The sequence below is a fragment of the Astatotilapia calliptera genome, chromosome 17 (assembly GCF_964374335.1).
Source record: "Astatotilapia calliptera chromosome 17, fAstCal68.1, whole genome shotgun sequence".
Lineage (NCBI taxonomy): Eukaryota > Metazoa > Chordata > Actinopteri > Cichliformes > Cichlidae > Astatotilapia > Astatotilapia calliptera.
The window spans coordinates 21,614,511-21,631,618 of NC_137438.1; the positions used below are offsets into that span (position 1 = coordinate 21,614,511).

General features: G+C 40.8%; 1 protein-coding gene and 2 long non-coding RNA genes across 5 annotated transcripts in view; 1 reads left to right on the top strand and 2 right to left on the bottom strand.

Moving 5' to 3' along the window:
- Window positions 1–1,538, top strand: part of plxnb2a.1 (plexin b2a, tandem duplicate 1) — a 230,550-nt gene extending 229,012 nt beyond the window's left edge. For both annotated transcript variants that reach the window (XM_026148328.2, XM_080291728.1), the window contains one exon: window positions 458–1,538. In XM_026148328.2, the coding sequence (XP_026004113.2) occupies window positions 458–562 (105 nt within the window). In that variant the 3' untranslated portion in view covers window positions 563–1,538. The remainder of the gene's footprint in view (window positions 1–457) is intronic.
- Window positions 1,539–9,863: 8,325 nt separating this feature from the next.
- LOC145421416 (uncharacterized) lies at window positions 9,864–10,568 on the bottom strand. The gene is made up of 3 exons (XR_013902772.1): window positions 10,432–10,568; window positions 10,277–10,349; window positions 9,864–9,992 (listed from the first exon to the last, which is right to left on the bottom strand). It is a non-coding gene; the product is annotated as an uncharacterized LOC145421416 (long non-coding RNA).
- Window positions 10,569–15,957: 5,389 nt separating this feature from the next.
- On the bottom strand, window positions 15,958–16,790 carry LOC113021616 (uncharacterized). 2 transcript variants are annotated; one of them, XR_013902771.1, is made up of 3 exons: window positions 16,657–16,790; window positions 16,481–16,553; window positions 15,958–16,375 (listed from the first exon to the last, which is right to left on the bottom strand). It is a non-coding gene; the product is annotated as an uncharacterized LOC113021616 (long non-coding RNA). The 2 variants fall into 2 exon arrangements; XR_013902770.1 differs by having other exon boundaries at window positions 16,636–16,772.
- Window positions 16,791–17,108: the final 318 nt, after the last annotated feature.

A 17,108-nucleotide genomic window follows, 5' to 3' on the forward strand; every position in this document is an offset into this window, starting at 1 on the left:
ATCATTGTTATTTAAGCTTAAAATAAGTTGTACAGAAATCCAGATTATTATTTCACTGGACTGATATCGACTATTTTCATAACAAACTTTTCCAGTGTTGGTAAAAACTTCAGTGAGTGATCAAGATGCATTAAGTTTAATAAGCCTAAAAAGCAACAGATTTTTCTCTCATATTTGCCAAATATTGTTTTTTCTGTTCGATTTCTGTTCGAAGAGAGTACCACAGAGTGCTTTCAATTTTAAGTTTAGGCGTAAACCAGTAAATCTAATATATCTGCCTCTAATATAGCGTTGCATTTTTTTTTTTAATGCTGGGATAAAACAGCCACTAGATGGCGGCACAAGAAAGATTTTCCGTCTGGTTATAGTTACTCAGAGGATTTTTTTGTATTAACTATAAAACCTTTTACACATATTGACGTAAATATGCTTCAGTTTTAATTTTTTTTTCTTTCAGATAATCCAGTCGCTGGACGAGGACCCAGCAGCCCAGAACAAACAGCTCACCCTTCGCCTTCAACAGGTCGCTGCCGCCCTAGAGAATAAGGTCACCGACCTTTGACGCCAGACCTCGAGGAGGGTTCGGGGGGAGGAGCTTATGGATGCTAAAATACAGGATTTTGTTTTCAACACAAGGACTCAAAGGATGGCGAGCTCACGGACTCCACTGAATGTTTAATCATGTAATGACTGAAGTATTTGGCAGGGGTGAGGGGATTGGTCGGTGGATCCAAAGGAAGGACTAAAGGGGGAGGAGTTATGGGACGGCTGGAGGGGTGAGGAAAGTGTTAACGTACACCCGGAGTGGTGGAAACTAAAGTGTTGATATCTACTACACCTACATGGCGTACTTCTGCTTGGCATCTCAAAAAAGATTGCGAGGAGAGATGTGAAATGGCGCGATGTGATTACAGATGAAAGTTGTGTGAAATCAGAGTTATTTTTTTAATTGTACCTGGGATGTACGTTGGTGTACTCCTCGGACCTTGTTTCTGTATTTGGCTTCAATGTGCCACAAATTTTAATTTCATCATGTAAGGACTGAAGGAAAAACGTGCCGCACAAGAAATGAAGGCTTCAGATTTTGGGATTTTTTTGAAGAATGAGCATGAAAATGAGGCATTCCCAAATATGTCCTTTTTGGTACTCTGCTCTTTTTTGGAAGTGCAGCTGCTTTGGGCACCTTTTCTGACCACTTTCTGAAGTCTGGAAACTGTGGATGTGGGGTGAATTTCATCCTAAAGTATACAAGATTAAGTTTGAATAAAATGGGAAAACCTCTACGGTAGAGCTGGGCGATAGAACGATAACGATATGTATCGCGATATAACTTTTTCTCGATAGAAAAATTAAACTATCGCGATAGACCTCGCTGCTCTTGTCCTCTAAAAAAACAAAACAAAAAAAAAGAAAAAAAACCCAAAATAAACCCAGCCAATCCAAATTAAGTAGCGCAGAGCCGAACCAATCACAGCCGCAGCGTCACGTCACGTGACTTGTTACGTACAGCACAAGTGCCAATATTTAAATAAAAACAAGCTGCTGATTATTTCACATTTTTCTTGTGAGCAACGGCACATTTAAATCTTACAAATATAGTTATTTGGCTTATATCGTGATAGATATCGTTATAGCCTGAAATGAAAAAAACATATCGTGATATGAAAAAATCTTATATCGTCCAACTCTACTCTACGGTACACACCACTGACCAATCAGGGGTCTCAATGGAGGAACAAAGGACAGTGAATTCGGGGTACGAGGAGTTATATAAACCCAGAAAGCAGCAGGTTTTTTTCCCTTGTATCGTGGCCAAATGTAGTTTTTTCTCTACAGTTAGCAGCAGTATGTGTTTCTATGCTGATGATACTGTGCTTGTGACTCACAGCTGAATAATTTCATTTAGTTTGTTTAGGTTTGTTTGTTTGTGTGCAGGCTTTAGGCAGAGGCTTTGCATATCCAACATGAAATGTTTCTTTTTAATGGACTGACATGGTACCATTTAGTTTTATTCTTTTGCAAACTGTCTGTGAGGGTGTGTGTAAAAGTGGGTTTTTTTAATTTGTTTTTGTTTATTTGTTTTTAGCTAAGCGGCTTTTTTATTTACTGCAACAACAAAAAAAAAATCAAAAAGAATCACAACAGCCTAATCATGTGAACAGCCAAAATTGTTATGTTTGTGCGTGATTTTTGCTTTTATAATCTGTACAGTTTCGCTTCTTTTGCCATACCCCTTGCAAAAATAACTGCTTTTGTTTTCCATTTTTCTGTTCAAGTCCACATGCAAGAGAAGGTCTGCTTACTTTCATGTTTTCTGAAGACAGGGTATCACAGGATCTTTGAAAAAAGTTTCAAATTTAAGGTGGTAAAGTGTTAAAATGAAATAAATCTGCTTGTTATGGCCTCTATTTTTTGGATTATGCATTAATATTGTTATCAGAGTTAAAGGATGAGTAAAGGATAATGCATGGAGTCAGTTAAATGAGACCTGGCAGCACACGGATTGTGCCTCTGAACAGTCTTTCACCTTCATCCTTATCGTATGGAAGATTTAAAAAGCATACAAACCCAAGAAACACTTTAAAAAAAAAAGTTTAATAAATGTAAGCACTATCAGTTATCTCTTAAACATATAAACTAAACTTGAAAACTTCAGGTTCACAAACCTCTGCCTGATATGTTTTGCTTTAAATGTTTTATCAGTGCAGTGCAATGGCTTATTCGTAAATATGAAAGTTGGATCAACTGTACCGTTTTTTTCCACGTTTTGGGACAAAAAATAGGAAACGTTTAAAATAATCATTAAAGATGAAGCTGGAAAAAATCCATAATATGTAATTTAAGATCAGAAAAGTGATATGCAACAATCTAAATCAAGGTCAAGTTTATTTATATAGCACAATTCCAACAGTTCATGCTCCATGAAGTGCTTTACAAACTAAAATGCAACTAAAATAAGTAAAACGCACAACAATGATGGAATAACATATAAAAGAGAATAACACAATGCAAACGATGCACGACACATGAAAGGTGTTGACACACATCTCAACACCTTTCAGCATACTTTATTACTGGTTGCTGTATCTTTTCAGCCGCCAGTCGAACACACACCAACAACGACAGGCCGTTCATCTGTTTTAAACCGGTGAGGCGTGATTGTGGATGCCGCTCATGTGCATCTGCCTCCCCCCGCGGCTGCGCTGCAGACCACGCCCCACCACACACAGTAAGACAGTAAAAACAACTAAAAGAACAACTAAGGCTGGTAAAACAAAAAATGTCAACAGTCTATAAAAATGTCAAAACCGTCACAGCAAACAATAACTACACCTTGCACTTAAGAGTTTGGAAAAAAGGCGACTGGACTTCTTGAAGTCGAGGTCATGGTATTCTGAAAGAATACTACCATGGGAGTTGGACTAATATATAAAAGAGGACTGAGAACCTACACAGATACACTACACTTTGTTCAGAATAAAGATAAATATGAAATTCCTGTCAAATAATGATGTATAAAAAATTAATCAAAATGAACAACTTTTTCAGTTTTACATGGACCTGATAACCTTCATGACCCTACAGGACACTCCCACGAGTGCTGTCGAAAACTTTTTCAAAGTCTACAAACACATAGACCTGTTGGGCAAACTCCTACATCCTGCATATCAAGTAATTTGAGACATGCATGTAAAAGTGCGTGAAGTTGGCCTGAACAAACTAAGAAATGTCCTGTTGGAAAATCACATGACCTGATTTGCATCTTCTCATTGGTGGTGCTGTGGACATGTGGGCTTTTCCTGCCAAAGTGGGGTGTCGATTTTTACCAACACAATGTGTTCAGTGTGGGTTTGAAAGGACAACTACACAATAGTAGCTTCCTAGCATTCTGGTGCTTAGAGGCTTTTGCATCTAAAGTCTTCAAAAATAATTAGCAATAACAAAAACATTTAATTTAATGCTAAAATAAACATGTGATCAGATATTAAAATCTGTGCCAGCTCAAACTTGGATCCATCCACTATGGTGACCGCTTGGGCAATGATGGAGCAGCCCGAAGCACCTTCAGTCAAAAACTAAACACTTAGGAGTGTTTTTTGTTTAAGCATTTTAAATCTTCCATATTCTCTGACATTCATGTTCTACTTTGAGTCTGCAAAATTGTACAATCCCAGTATTGCAGGAATATACATGCTAACAACTCCCTAAAAGATTCAGTATTTTCAAAAATAGTTTGCAGGGCAGTGAGGAAACGTGTCAGCTGTGAAATAAGAAGAACAAAAACGGCATATTCCCATTCACTGTTTGTTCATATGTTTGCGTAAATCAAAAAAGTGCTGTTACACCACAGAAGTTTAAATGAACTCTTATTTTTTCTTTTGCTGCACATTATTCATTGCCAACACAAAATCATGATACATCTGCAATATTCTTTTCTTCCTGAACCCAGACGATGATCTTGAGATGAGAGCTCGACTTATTATCAAAGATTTAATGTGCAGTTTGTAAGTTGTGTGGTCGTTTTTCAGGAGATGTTTATTTCTTGTGTTTCAAGCCTCGCAAACTGCAACTTTAATCTGTGGAGCAATACAACCAGTGCAGTGTCTCTGGTACTTGATGGAAACACTGCAAAGCTCTGATAAGAATCTGGCACCAGATGACCACCAGATATAAATGCATCTTAGCTTGTTTTCACTTTGATTTCTTTGAACCACTTTGGTACCAAAAACACTCAAAGTGCTGTGTGTGGAATTTTCTCGGACTGTTATTGCAGTTTTGTGTAAAATGGGGAACTTCTAATCTTTTAAAGGTTTTTTTCAGTTCAGATGTTAAGAAATGGAACGCACGAAGCAAAATTTGACCGGCTTTTAAAAGCCACTTTAGCTAGAAATGTTTGAGCTCTGTTTCCCATTGTGTTACTGAGGTCAGAGCTCAGTCTGATTTTACAAATACATTTCAGTCACTACAGTGAAAGAAGGTAATTTCTGCCTCCTGCCCATTCTGGGACCTTACAGCAGCTTAAAAAACTACCATATGAAAGACAAGCCAACTGGATGCGCAGCAGAGCTGGCTTGGCTTTGTGGCTTTTCTGAACTAACCCTGTGCTCAATTTACATTTATATGATAAGACCTCATTATAATCGGGATTCACTGTCTCCTATCTTTCACCAACTCTTGCTTGTTTCTGCCTTCTTTTTGCCACCAGCGAGTGCCTTAAAGACTGGAAGAGAAAGTAAAAGCCAAAAAGAAAAGGTGTCTAGAAGGATGTTCATGTTTATAGCGGGTTTAATAACCGCAAGATCACAGTGGGGGGAACAAAAGCTCTAATAAATAAGAGTTTTTAAAGTTTGCACACAACACAAATTTAATGCTACGGTCACTCTAGAGTGGTCAGAGACCGCAGTGCCACCAAAATTATTTAAACTGTGTGCAATGAACTTGCAATCTCGTTGCATTTGAAATGGCTGCTTGGAGGAGTGTCTCTGACAGCAAAATAATAAATAAAAAATATATTCAATCATCGGCCAACCACCACTTTTTTTCCTAGTTGCAAGGTTGCTGTTCAATTTTCTGTCCTCCAGTGTGACTGAGCCACAAATCATCAAACTATGGCAACCATATTGCTCTTCATCTCCCAAAGGTCTGGCAATTTTTAAAAGGAAAAGCAGAAGAAAAAAAATATACTGTTGAATTTTTCTTTATCAACACATTTTTAAACTTTCCTCTGCCACAAATGTGCAGGGGCAAAGGTTGGTTCACCCAACATTTCGTTTCATGTATGAAGACTACATATGTTAACATATATTCATTCAACCTGAGTTAATTGTCACCCACAGTAAACTGCAGTTCTTCTGGTCTGTGCAGAAGTTTGATGTGAATGTGTGATGTTTGTGGTTTAATGAAGTGGCTTTCAGGGTAAAGGTGCAGAAAATGTTGGAATGCACAGGGATGTGAAGTCAGTTTATTCGTCTGTTATTTGAGGTTTAGTGTTTTGTGTTTTAAATGATGTACAACTAAAGTGTATTTGAAAAATTTACGTTTTACGAAGAACACGTGAACAGTTTTGAGAGTTTCTAGTTGTTAAAGAAAACCGCCCACTGGTACTGATGCTTTTACCAACAGCCTTTTCTTTGTACATCAGCGCTGCCATTGTTTGTCCTTGTACCATTGTTGTTGGAAACAGTTGGTTTGGAAGAACTGGACCAAGTTTAAAAGCATTAAAATGGACAGTAACAGCACTACCAGTAACCACAACTGGTCTGGACTGGACTGAAGCCCAAATCGGTGACTCTTCTTAGGAAGTGGAGAAGTGGGCAGAAAAATCCAGATCTAGGAAGTCCAAATATCCAATAAAAGATTTATACATAAGGAAAGTTGTTGTTGTGTTTCATTTTGTCATAGTGTGCCATCACACGAACAATCAGCATACAATCTTTGACTTTAAAAGTGTTTTAGTGTTTCACATACCTAGAAGATGTTGTTTGGACCTTCTGTTAACACCCTCAGATCCTTCATGAAAAATTGGTTAAATGCCTCTTGGAGTGCCTTTCAGATCTTCCAAGCTGAGGACATCACTAATACACATTTTGTTCAACACTCATTCCACTGTGTTACACTAATTATGGCAACTAGACCAACCTGTTTGTTACTTTCCTGTTAAATACTGTATCGTTTTTAAAATCCTTTTGTATACTTTTAAAATTTTAAATGACCTGGCGCCCAGTTACCTAACAGAACTTCTCGACGTGTATAGCCCCAAGAGAGCACTCAGATCCTCTAACCAACTGCTCTTAGTGCAACAAAGGCCCTGACGAAAGACTAGAGGGGACTGAGCTTTTGCAATTGCCGCACTCAAACTCTGGAATAATCTTCCTATCCATGTCCGCATGTCAGATTCCATTCAATCGTTTAAATCACGCTTAAAAACTCACCTGTTCCATCTAGCTTTTGAAGCAAATTAGTTTGGACTTCCACCTGGTCTGCAGTTGTGCTATGTAACTGTAACTATAACTGTTGCCTTTGTTGTAATCTGCTTTGCTACCTTGTGTGAAGCACTTTGATGGACACGGTCCTTTTTAAATGTCCTATAGAAATAAAACATTGATTGAAATCTTGAACTGTAAGTGAGCACTTCAAGTTGATGGTGTTAAAGTTCACTGAGCTGGTTGAACTGAGATAAAGGTTACACTGACTGTGTATGACATGCTCAGTGTATGGAGAAACTGTGACCATATGGATCATGTGACCTGTCTGTAGGTCAGGGTTTTTTTCCATCTGGTAAACAGTTCGACAGACGAAACGAAGCCTCCATTGAAGAACAGAGATTCCACAGTTCCAGTTAACTGGATGGCGAGCCAACCAAAGATCGTCGTTATTACGATCGTCCAGGCATCTTTGAAGCCAGAGCTTCGTTCCCATTTCATGGTGGGACAGATACCTGCGAGACTTCAGCCTTCCTTTTCCACTCTCAAGTGTGGTAGGAAAGACAAAAAACAGACCGGCCACAGCGATCCATCGATTAACATTCATTTTTTACACTTGACTCAGAGATGCCTTTATTTTAGTTTGTTGTTTTGTAGTCTGATTTGTTGTATTAAGCACATGTACCTGCAGCTGCTGTGAGCTGAATTTTGTGCACTGTGGTGTGTTCTTCATCATCGTCTGCCATTCCTAGATCCTACTGTCAGCAATCAATTGCACCAAAAATGCCACATGTAGAAAAAGTGATTTAAAAAATTAAAACTGGTATACAAATTGATATTTCATTTCTTTTTTGGATGTTGTCAGAAGGTTAAATAAACAATTTTTGAAAGTTGACTTTCCTATGAAGTCTTTCATAATTCAGGCTTTACAGGGTTAAAAATGTATTGAAAAGCATTCAATTCTTAACATTCAGATTTTGAGACCAAGGTGGACATGAGTTTTGCAGTAAAAGCTTCAGATCAACAGATCATCAGATCTAACAAGCTTACTTGGAGGTGTAAGCGACTAAGGCTTAGGTGGCGAGTTTCAGGAAAAGTGAGTGAACAGACAGGTAAAGTCCTTCTCCCTACAGGTACACAAGTCCAAAAGTCATTGGCTGGTTTTGAACACATTACGTCAGCCAAAACTGCACAGAGGAGGTTAGTGAGGGATGGGACACAAAACCATTGTGGTGAAAGAATTCATGAGGGCAACCTAAGCAGGAGGGCTCCACCCACAGGCAGAACTGCAGAGCCCACAACTCCACCTGAAAACTCAAAAAGGCTCTTAAAACTCCCTCTAGCATCCTGAGTCCTACTTAATCACAAATATGAGTCTGTGTGAGTTGTAGCCTCAGTTTCCTGTTAGCTAACAGTGACACCTGGTGTGCTCTTGTGCTGCTGTAGTCTGTCAGCTTCGAGGTTCAACGCGTTGTGCATTCAGAGATGTGACTAGCTTGAAGCAGTCGTGCCGCTCTGACCTCAACAAGGTCAAACTCTCAGATCTAAAGCTCGCTGGATATTTTCTTTCCATTCTCTGCAAACACACGAGTCCTACTTAAGTTTTGAAATCTGCAGCTTTGTGAACAACTATATATATATTTTTTTTCTGTTTTCTGAATATAAACCAGCATTTGTGAGAGACAGCTGCAATGATGTTCATTCATATTGAGAGACAAAAGAGCTTCAGAGGATTAATCAGCTTTCGTCCTCATTTATTCAGGCATCACAGGAAGGCCTGTCTGCGTGTTTCTCAGCAGAAATCTGTGTTTAATTGACAAACACACACCTCCAACAGCCTGAAGCGAGGACACGGCGAGCTTTACTCAGAGGAGCCTCCTGTTTGCAATTCACAGGAATTGGAAGTAGAGCAGGGCGATATGGCCAAAAATATTTATCACGATATATATTTGAAAATTTGCGATAACGATATAACCGACGATATAATTGATGCGAGACAAAATACAACTCCACAACATTACTAGCGCAAAAAGACAACCTTCCATTTATTTTCACTTAAACAAGAAGCTGGTTTTTATGTACATTAAAGCTTTATAAAAATGTAACAGTGCAAATGCTAATTCCTTGCTGAAAGTTTAACCAAAAGGCATTTCCAGTAGAAATGGGCTGACATATCCTGAGCATAACCATGTATAATATCCACTGAAGTTAAAAAGAGGTGCTTTGCAACATTAAACTGCAGTGTGCAGTACGCATTTTTCGGACCATAAGGTGCACGGGATTATAAGGCACATTAAGCGAAACAAAGCAGTCAGATAAATCAAACTTTATTAAACTCATTCTTCTTGCTTCCTCCACTTTTGTACCATTGATTCATTAATGTTGAATTCTCTGGCAGCTGTTCTATTCCCATGTTGTTGCAGTATATTAATGACTAACCTTGTATTGTGGATGGATTATCTCAGTTGTTCTCCTGACTGAAGTTTGGTCCGTTTACAGTATCCTGCCATGCGATTGCATTTGTCTCTAACCATGAAGAACCTTCACGTTAACTTTTATAAGTGGAAAAGTGTTAGTGTTCGTCCTCCAGCTTCACTGTTTATGTTATGCTAACATAGCTGTGTCGCTAGCGATCACGTAGCACATCATTATATACCAGCTAGCCCAACTTCAGTAACCCTACAAACGTCACTGCTGTTTAGTTTCCTGTCTTCATTTATGTTGGAAGTGATAGCAGAGCTGTACGTTTGATTTTTTTCAGAAATCTCTCAGTCAGAACATGCTATATCATGTGTAACCGAGGACAAGGGATGAGTAAACGGGGCAAAGAAATAATTGATCATTTATTTATTACATAAGTTAAACATACAAATTCCCAGTCGTTTCCAGACAGGACTTACAACACATCCTGCCGATATCCCAGCTGCGCATGAGACTTACCACACAAACTGTGCGAAATAACACTACAACCCGTCACACCCCGCTTAGTGACACTGCAATCGTGGCACACACTGCAAACAATTCGGGTCTCAGCGCAGCTGGGAATCAGTGCTATGTATGGCCTGTGATCTGAGAGATAAAGGGAAGTGGCACAAACAATTAAAATAAAAAAAACAAAAGAGAGGTTAGTCCGCCCTTACAAAACTTACTCTCAATCAATAACCGCCTCTACGGCTGGACGGACTAACCAAAACAAAATTACAAATCAATCAAAAGAACAAAAAAAAAGGACAGCAGAGACAGCACAGCTGAAAAACAAACAACATTATCAATTAAAATATTACCCAATAAAATAGCAATTTTATAAAACCATTCAAAATCATGAAACTAAAACAAACACTCAATATACCTACAATATTGATCAGTTTCCCTGCGCGCAGTCGATCTAGGGCTTGATCAATTCTTCTATTAAAATTCGTGGTCACACTAAAAAAGTCCAATGACACATTAAAAAATAGGCACATGCAATAGCAAAAGATCCAAACAAAAAATGGCAAAAGTCTCTTACCGACAGTATACCCACTCGCACCTGAGTGAATTAATTGCCTCTGGTTTTTTCCACAGAAGAGCGCTGACTTCACCCCACACACCCACTACCTTTTCACAGCTCTTCAGCCAATCACCTGGCAGCGAGCAACAAACTGCCAGGTGACACTTGTTACAACCCTCCCCTTCAAAGGGCATCGGCGACCCGACGATGAGCTGAAAAGAGAGCACACTTAAAATTTTGCTCATTTTATAATGGATTGTGGCAATTTAAATGGGTTTGAGTGCTGTCCAGCAGTCTTCCTCATTGACCTACGAGACCCTTGCGTCAAGCTGGCAACATCTTCCTCCCCAGGTTCTAGGTCCCCAGAACAATCCAAATGGGGCACCCCCACATGTGTGGGACTCAACGTCCCTTCCTCCAACACTGCAGAATCGCCTCCATCTCCCTGTTCTGTAAACATCTGTTCCACTTCATCAACCATACTGTTATTTGTGGCCAACATTCCGGTTAGATCATCCTGTTTTGACATTTGTAGGCCACTATCTTGGTCTCCATCCAATTCCCTGATTGGAATGTTTCTCAACTCAGTTCGATGTACTTGTCGAAGTGGACCAGTGTGCCCAGCAGGAGCGACTGAATATACTACGCCATGACCAGGAGGAGGTCGCACTACTTGAAAGGGCGTGGGATCCCAAAAATCTTGAATCTTATTGCGACCTCTTACAGAGTGGTTTCTCATATACACCAAATCGCCCTGCTCCAAATCAGGACTAGCACATTTAGAGGAATTCAAATCTCTCTGAACCCTTCTCCTTTCTAACCGTTGCTGCACAACATCATATGCAGCAGCCAAGGACTTTTGGTGTTCCTGTACCCACTCTTCAAGAGTGACGTCCTCATCAACTTCACTGCCAGCACCCAACCAAAAATCCACTGGCAACCGTGGCTCTCGCCCGAACATCAAATAATATGGAGTCATACCAGTTGACTGATGTACTGTGGTGTTATACGCATATGTGACTTGGGAGAGATGCCGTGGCCACCGGCGCTTTTGTTCAGGAGGCAGGGCACGCAGCAAGTCATGAAGTGTACGATTAAATCGTTCACATTGACCATTACCTTGTGGATGATAGGGTGTCGTCCGACTCTTCTCTATCTTATAAATTTTACACAGCTGTTGCACCAAAGCGCTTTCAAAATTTCGCCCCTGATCAGAATGTATACGGCTTGGAGGCCCAAATAAATGAAACCAATGCTTCACTAAAGCCTCTGCCACTGTACTGGCTCGCTGATCTTTTGTAGGGACAGTCTGAGTATATTTAGAAAAGATGTCAGTCATTACCAAAATATTCTCTTTACCATCAGTTGAGGGTTCAAGTACTGTAAAATCAATTGCCAAAATTTCATGAGGCCGAGATGCAGAAATACTACCCATAAAGGTTTTAATCTTTGGCACAACAGCCTTAGAAAGAACACACCTTTCACAATCTCTGCACCATCTCTCAATATCTGCATACATGTGCGGCCAATAATATCGCGAGCGCACCAACTGCAGTGTACGCTCAACCCCTTGATGGCCATGCTCATCGTGGAGTAAACGAAGGACGCGGCCCTGTAAACACTGTGGCAGCACCAGCTGGTCAACCTCCCTCACTCCATCAGGAGTATGAGTGCAGCGATACAACACAGACTCCCTTTGTTTCATCCGCCCCCATTGACGGACCAATTCCCTCGAACCCTTACCAAGACCATCTCTTTCCTTTGAATCTGGCAACCTGGCCACCTCCCAATACTTTAAGAAGGGACCAATCACAGGGTCTTGTTTCTGTAACGTACAGAGATCAGAGAAAGAACAACCAGGTAAAACGCTTATCTCTGCCTGAACACTGGGAATCATCTCACACTGCACTCCAATATCATTAGATAATGGACCATCCAATTTCATTACAGTTCCATGTAGGCGGGACAATGCGTCTGCATTAGCATTCTGAGCCCCAGGCCGATATTTTATGGTCAAATCAAAAGCGGCCAGCTCTGATGCCCACCTCTGTTCTGTGGCACCTAGCTTTGCCGTGGACAGATGGCTTAGTGGGTTATTATCTGTAAATACAGTGCAACGATGACCCAAAAGATACTCCCTAAACTTTTCAGTGACGGCCCACTTGAGAGCTACAAGCTCAAGCTTCATGGAACTATAATTTCTCATATTCCTCTCTGTAGGCTTTAAGCTCCGACTGGCAAAAGCTATTGGCCGCAATTTACCCTCATACTCCTGGGAAAGCACTGCCCCTAGACCCCCATAGCTTGCATCTACTTCCAATGTAAATGGCTTCTGAAAATCAGCAAAAGCAAGCACTGGTGCAGAAACCAGAGCAGCCTTGAGCTGATGAAAACTTTGTTCACACTCCAAATCCCAAAAATCCAATAACGGTTTTGGGGGGGTCCTACCTTTTCTACCTGGAGGGAGGAGTGCAGAGACCAATCTATGCAAGGGAGCAGCCATGCGTGAAAAACCAGCTATGAATCTCCTATAATAACTAGCAAATCCTAAAAAGGAACGCAGTTCTGCTAGATTGCTGGGCGTTTTCCAATCCCGCACTGCAGCTATTTTATCTGGATCAGTAGAAACTCCTTCGGCAGACACCACATGCCCCAAATATTTCACTTGCCTCTGGAAAAACTGGCACTTGGAGAGTTTCACTTTAAGCCCCTCTTTATCCAGACGAGAGAAGATTTCTTCCAACCGCTCCAAATGCTGTTGCACGGAGGATGAAAAAACAATCACATCATCCAAATACAAAAGCACCGACTGATGTCTGCAATCTCCAAACAAACGCTCCATCAGGCGCTGAAATGTACTGGGTGCATTACACAAACCAAACGGCATGCGGTTGAACTCAAACAAACCAAATGGGGTACAAAATGCAGTTTTAATCTTATCCTTCTCAGCCATTTCCACCTGATTATAACCACTAGCCAGGTCCAAAGTGGAAAACCACTGAGCACCAGTCAAAGCATCCAAGGATTCTTCAATCCTTGGCAGAGGAAATGCATCCTTTCTGGTCTTGGCGTTTAACTGTCTATAATCGACACACATGCGTAGACTTCCATCCTTCTTTTGAACAAGAACTATTGGGGATGAGTACGGACTACTACTTTCTCTGATGATGCGGGCTTGCAGCAGCTGTTTGATATGATCCCTTGCCAGTTCATACTGAGACGGAGGGATTCGCCTGTATGGTTGTCGCACTGGTGTTTCATCTATCAAAGGAATTTCATGAGTGATCAATTTACTACAACCAACATCCAACTCATTCTTGGCAAACACGCCGCTATACTTCTGCAATAAAACTTTTGCTTGCCGTTTCTCGCTCTCCTCAAGACTTTCAAATTCAGGCAAATCCAATTCCGCTGCATTGTCTGCCATTGTATGACTGGAAATATAAGCTGTACAACACTGTGAATTTACAGAGACCTGTATTTCAGAGTTACCCTCTGCTAGCACACTGGCCAGTTGAACTGTAGCAATCACCCGACGAGGTGTCAAATAGACATCAGTTTTACCAACATTAGTAACTGGAACAAAAGCCTCCCCTCCTTCTCCCTTTACCAATGAAGGAGACACCAATAGGCCTTCCGGGAGAAAACCATCATCAGGCCCGAGGGGTTCAATCAAGAGGTCAATAGGTGTATTCACAGGCATCTTTGGACAGGTAACAGGAACATAACTTTGCGTTCCAGCTGGAACACAGAAAGACTTCTTACCCTGTACTCTAACACGATGGGGTTCAGGAGAATTTGCCATGGCCTCCATCATTTGGCAGTATCTCAACGCTCTTCTCCAACCACGTGGCGCAGTCTTCAAAACTGGAGCTTCCCAGAGGTCAGAACCATATTGTTTACACAATTCAGAGTAAAGGGGGTTCAATACATTCATTCCTAACACACCAGGTACAGATATCTTTTTCTGTGCCATGTGGCTATCTGTTGGATCTCCCACAATCAACACCCCTCGACGAGGTAGGTGAATTCCCAGGATTGTAACATCCAACTCAATATACCCAGAATAAGGAATTTGTAGGCCATTAGCTGCTTTAAGTCCCAACCAACCACAGTCTTTAAGCTTTTTATCACTGAGATGAGAAAAGTTATTTTTAAAAGAGCTTTCTGTGATTGTTGTGACCATGGACCCTGTGTCCAGCAAACATGAAATAATAACCCCACCCAAATCAACCTCCCCTTCCAAGCATTCACCAACTAGATGACCGAGTTCTACATTACTGGAGCCTTGCAACCCTCCCACCAGTGTGTGGCTCTGTGCACTGGTGGGTACTAGTTTTCCGCCGCCCCAGTAGTTTGGCCATCAGCCCTAGCTACTCTTTCATGCTGATTTCCATCAGAATTGGGTAATGTCGGGCAAAATCGGGCAATATGTCCAATTTGCTCACACCTAAAACAAATGGGTTTACCATTCACCGTCCTTCTACGTCGAGAAGTGTGATTGCTAGAAGCAGCCACCTCCTGTGGGTTTAATGCCTTAATGACCAACTCTAATTGTGTCTGTTGGGCTTTAAAAAGGGACACCAACTCAGCATATTCTGATGTTCTAGAATCGACACTTTCACAAGAAGCTTGCATATCTGCAGAGACTGAAACAGACTGATTATATCTAGACCTAAAAGGCTGATTCTCATACTGTGCCAGCCACCTGGTCGCTTCGGCTCTCGCCTCACGAATCGTCCACTGTGGGTTGGCATTAATCAAATCTCTCAGCCTGATCCTCAATGTCAGATCTCTAACACCATCACAAAATTGATCACGCAGATCTTTTGACGCTTTTCTTGCGGCTTCCTCATCCGTTTTAATAATCTGGTCCATTAAGGCCATCAAGGAATGAGAAAAGTCAATTAAGGACTCGCCTTCTAATTGTTTACGATTGAAAAATCTGCGTTGCAAAGAAATGTGGGAATCTAAGCAACTGTACATTTCTTTCAGTGTATCAAAAATTTTCTCAACATTTTCTTTCTGTTCCTTTGGCAAAAACTTTATCTCAGTGCGTGCAGTACCCTCTAAATGGTTAAAAATGATTTGAGCTTGCTCTTTTTCTGTTCTGCCTCTCGTGCGCACAAAGTCTCTCATTTGCTCAATCCACTCATCTAGAGTCAGTGAGCCCATATTGTCCAACTTCCCTGAAAATGTTGGCAACTTTCTATCCTGTTGTACGTATACCACAGGATTGGGTCTCACAGTCTCTGATTCACTTCCTGTAGCTCCTGTTGATGTAGAGGGCCTCTCTGTACCCACAGATGCTGTTTTCAAGTCTCTAAGTTCATTCTCCAACTCTTGTATACGTTGGGCCATTGTTTGTTGCTCGCTTCCCTCCATGATGGCGATCGAGACCTGGCTGCTCCTTCTCTCCAATCTTACAAACCTGTCCCTGCTGTCCTTACAAAATAACAAAACAAAATGGCCACTCCCTTGAAACCTGTTCGTAACAACGCCAAAATGTAACCGAGGACAAGGGATGAGTAAACGGGGCAAAGAAATAATTGATCATTTATTTATTACATAAGTTAAACATACAAATTCCCAGTCGTTTCCAGACAGGACTTACAACACATCCTGCCGATATCCCAGCTGCGCATGAGACTTACCACACAAACTGTGCGAAATAACACTACAACCCGTCACACCCCGCTTAGTGACACTGCAATCGTGGCACACACTGCAAACAATTCGGGTCTCAGCGCAGCTGGGAATCAGTGCTATGTATGGCCTGTGATCTGAGAGATAAAGGGAAGTGGCACAAACAATTAAAATAAAAAAAACAAAAGAGAGGTTAGTCCGCCCTTACAAAACTTACTCTCAATCAATAACCGCCTCTACGGCTGGACGGACTAACCAAAACAAAATTACAAATCAATCAAAAGAACAAAAAAAAAGGACAGCAGAGACAGCACAGCTGAAAAACAAACAACATTATCAATTAAAATATTACCCAATAAAATAGCAATTTTATAAAACCATTCAAAATCATGAAACTAAAACAAACACTCAATATACCTACAATATTGATCAGTTTCCCTGCGCGCAGTCGATCTAGGGCTTGATCAATTCTTCTATTAAAATTCGTGGTCACACTAAAAAAGTCCAATGACACATTAAAAAATAGGCACATGCAATAGCAAAAGATCCAAACAAAAAATGGCAAAAGTCTCTTACCGACAGTATACCCACTCGCACCTGAGTGAATTAATTGCCTCTGGTTTTTTCCACAGAAGAGCGCTGACTTCACCCCACACACCCACTACCTTTTCACAGCTCTTCAGCCAATCACCTGGCAGCGAGCAACAAACTGCCAGGTGACACTTGTTACACATGCTTAGGTAACTAGCGAAACTAGCGAGCTAACTTCCGCTAGCTTCCTGCTAACTTCTAACTCCGTTAAATGTAATAACTTTTGTTTTCATGGATGCCTGGAAGTTAAATTTTATAGTTACACCCGGTAAAGCAGCAATGCTGATCGTTTTATTAAAGATGAAAGAATTTAGACAGTTTTTAACTCTAAGTGATGCTGCAGTGTTGTTTGACCTGAAGCATACGGAGTTTAGGACCCAGATTACTCCCAGATTTAAGAGCATCTTAGTCCGACAAATATGACAATAACAACAGCCGCTTGCATGTTCTGCAAAAAA